General features: G+C 33.1%; 1 protein-coding gene across 1 annotated transcript in view; it reads left to right on the top strand.

Annotated features, from left to right (window-relative positions):
• The window catches only part of LOC118753163, a gene marked incomplete at its 5' end in the record, with an annotated part of 72,341 nt that extends 70,582 nt beyond the window's left edge, over positions 1-1,759 (top strand). The window contains 1 exon segment of the mRNA XM_036488060.1: positions 1,751-1,759. Coding sequence (XP_036343953.1) covers positions 1,751-1,759 — 9 coding nt within the window.
• Positions 1,760-3,839: the final 2,080 nt, after the last annotated feature.

The raw sequence follows: 3,839 nt of genomic DNA, 5'->3' as shown, positions 1-3,839 counted from the left end.
ACCCGCCCTAATACATACATATAGCAGCAGTTTATTTCATTTAAAGAAATAGCGTGTCGTCCATTTCCGCTGTGACGGATATAAATAGTGCATATATTTAGGCGCAATATTTAACTTCTTCTGGCGGGGCGACATCTAGAGTCTTCTAATTGTGTCTCCTTGATATGATACCTACAACGAGGTTGATATCTAGACTAGGTTGATATCTAGAATTTTCCATAAATAGCTTTGCTACATTTATAGTAGGTGCATTCTTTTGCAACCTAGCTACAAAAGAACATTCGCTTAAATTACGAAATACACGCAAAGCGACAACACATACTCGGCTATTTACCCGAGCTCAGCTAGGTCGGTTAAAAAATACGCGACCTGAAGGCTAGTGTTGGTAAGTGAAAAAACTGCTCTATTGTGAATTGTTAATGGGAAAGTGGAGAGGGGAATTTTTGCTTCCTTTTATACGTGACTTATATTTTAAAAGAGGATATATATTACCCAAAAACCTCGCATAATTACTCATTTAAATTGGTTTTTGTATCTAAATCCCGTTTAACTAATCACATTTTCTTGCCAGCTACCAACAGGGTCGCTTAAGTAGCTAAAAGGAAATTTTACCCGAGTTGAGCGTTCTTTTGGCGCTCGCTTACAAAAAAATGCAGCTAATATAAATGGTGGTCTGGACATACAACATTCAAAGCGGTCTGGACATACAACATTGCAAGTTGATAAAAGCGTTGTAAAATAATATATCTCAGTCCCATAAAATTTGTTTTGATAACTTTTGTTTTTGAAATTTTAGCAAAAGTCATTATAAACAATTTATGAGAGTGAAAACGAAAAACGAGGAGCGCATGCAATGCAAAGCATTAGATTTAATTGACAATATTAAAACTACATACATAACATGGAGCTAAAATTTCTACTCGCTGTACAAATTTGGGATCGATTTTAAGCGGTCGTTATTAATATACCCACATAGATACATATATTACTCGTCAATTTCAAAACAGGCCCCATTACATTACATGCGCCCCACGCCAGAGAACTTAGATAGGTAGAGAAGGTGCAAATTTTTGGAACGTAAAATTGTTTGGCTTAAAACTAAATCCATGGAATATCACCACATTGCGATTAACATTTGAACACGAGTTAACAGCAAAAAACGTTAATATTCTGTTATGATAATGTTATGTTATGTTGCAAGTGCCTGGCTGTGTTGCCAGGTTCCTGGTGAATGCAGAAACATATTCATGTATATTTTTTTATAATATTAAATAAATTAAAAGTTAAATTATATGAATTGTACTTTTATATCAGTTAGCATTTCGGATCTTCATATATGCATGCCCATTTGTTAAATATAATTTATTGAGTAGTTAATATTGCTTTAACGGCATAAAAAATCCAAAAACTCAAAAAGCATGTGTTCAAGTTCGCTTCTTGTACGAGTATATAATATATGTATATATAAATGTATATAATATATGTATATAGTAGGTAGTAAAAATGCATGTTAGTGGAAAAGATTTCTAAAATTGGTAAAAAATTCATATGTTCAAAATACATATGTTTGTGCCAGTGTATGCTCTCACTGCAAACCTTATGAAAATTATGTACACATGCAATTGGCAAACTCTTTGGTGATTTGTCGTCGGCATTTCAAAGGGGCTTTTGGTCGGAAAAATCTATTTTTTTTTTCTTATGGTAGCTGTTATGCTATTTACATATAATGCAATAAACCACAATTTTCTAGCTGCTTTAGTTTTTTAACAATTTCACTTTAAACATGGACACATTGACAAAAAAAAACGTACAAATGCAATGCACTTGTTAACTTCAAGGTGTTTTCTTGAAAAGTTATTTTTGAGTTTTATGAACATTTATTTTGAGCAAATGTGTTGCATGATCATTTTCCACTGCAATACTCGTATTATATGTAATTAATGGGGCATATTCATAGTCAAAATAAAGTCGACACTAAAGTTAGTTACAGATTTTTGACTTAATTTTCAATAGAATATCTGTAAAAAGTTGCAATTATGTAAGTTTAGAGTCGACTTTATTTCTCACGCATGCGCATACGGATGTATGTATGTACTTACAAATGCGGTACATATTTATGTAAAAATGCACATACTGAAAAATCATATATGCATTGATAACGTTCCCCTCTATGTACTTATTTGTACATATGTACATACCTAAACAACCTCGAAAATCATTTATTGATAACGTTCTTAAACATGCACATACTATATATACATATAATAACTTCCTTCTTATTTGAGGTTCACAAACTTTAACTTCAGAGTCGTCTTTATTTCGTCGACGAATATGCCCCAATAGTTTTGCAGTGAAATGAAAATGCATTTCCCACGCATATGTATGTAAATACATACTCCATTAATTGATAACATAAATACATACATACATGCATATATAGATAAGAACAAGGAATGAAACCGAAACCCAAACCGAAACCGTAACCGTTTAAAACCGTTTCGTTTTTCAAAACCGAAACCGAAACCGTAACCGTTATCTTGACCTGAAAAGGAACGATACCGAAACCATTTCAATCACAGGTTTCAATCGGTTTCCAAAAATTTACAAAAATAATAAATAAAAATTTCTTTGAAATAAATGATTTATTTAACCAAAATCAGCAACATTTTGCTAAAATTCTTATTAAGTAGTAAATAAGTATGGCAAGGTAACTTTTCGCAAAAATCTGCTGATGACTTTGTTGTTGTGAATCGATAATCGATTAATTATTAGTCTGTTCCAATAGCAGTCCGGTTTACAGGATTTAGTCAGAACTTACAGGAAGTCGTTCCTATTGACATAAAACCTGTAAGTGGGAACACATTTGAGAGAGTAACTGAGCAACTGTTCCTAGTCAGAAGTTACAGGATTTAGTCCGGAGTTTCTTTTCCTGTAAGTTCATGAAAAGTGTCAAACGATCAGCTGATTTGCATGTGCAAGCAAAAACTAACAGCGGTGAAAGCAAAGTACCTTATATTTGTACAAAAATGGAAGTAAACAACGAAATGTTTGAATATGTATAGATTTTAATAATTATTTAGTGATATTTCAGCTAAATCAGTGTTGTACAAATGACATGTAAACAAACCGGATGACGTTTTTACAGGAAATAGTGCTTTTTGCGTTCCTATGCACTTCTGCATCTGTTCTCCTTTTACTCTCATTTGAGAGCGTAAAATTGTAGTTTGACAGTTCCACAGATTTTAGTCCGAAGTTCAAAGGAACAGACTATATATTTAAGTAGTTTCCTTCCCGTACGCAATGCGAGATCCCGCGTGTGCCCAAAATAGCCCAGAAATCATGCCTGTACTCAACAAAATGGGTAATAGAGAGCGAAAATTCGAGCGTATTCGATCGTAAGTGTATTCTTTTTCCTGCCCGAAATAGCCCGAAATTTTCTCCGAGTAAAAATGGATAAAGTGTCAAAGTGCATATCAGCTGTATTGTGTTTACATGTTGCCTGCATTTACTTGGTGCTTTTAAGGAAAAGTGAATGGCCTGTTGATGTATTTTCAATCTATGTACTTAAAATCAAATTTGTGAAACCAAAATTCAATTTCCAAGTGTTTGCATTTAATACCATGTTCTGACCGACAACCAAATCATTTTTCCTTCATTTTCTTTTCATTTACAACCTTTAACTTTCGTTCTTATTTTGCTTTGGCCAGGCAATTAACAATAAATCCGATATGGCGTATTAAAGATGATAAAATATGACTTCCACTTCGATAAATAATCGAAAAAAAAACTAGTGAAGACACCGATTGGAATGAGTGGAAAGTGAGTTTTCAAGTAGTTTT

This window comes from Rhagoletis pomonella, unplaced genomic scaffold (genome assembly GCF_013731165.1).
Source record: "Rhagoletis pomonella isolate Grant_MI unplaced genomic scaffold, Rhpom_1.0 Rhpom_scaffold_00001, whole genome shotgun sequence".
Lineage (NCBI taxonomy): Eukaryota > Metazoa > Arthropoda > Insecta > Diptera > Tephritidae > Rhagoletis > Rhagoletis pomonella.
This window is presented reverse-complemented; position numbering and strand designations above follow the sequence as displayed.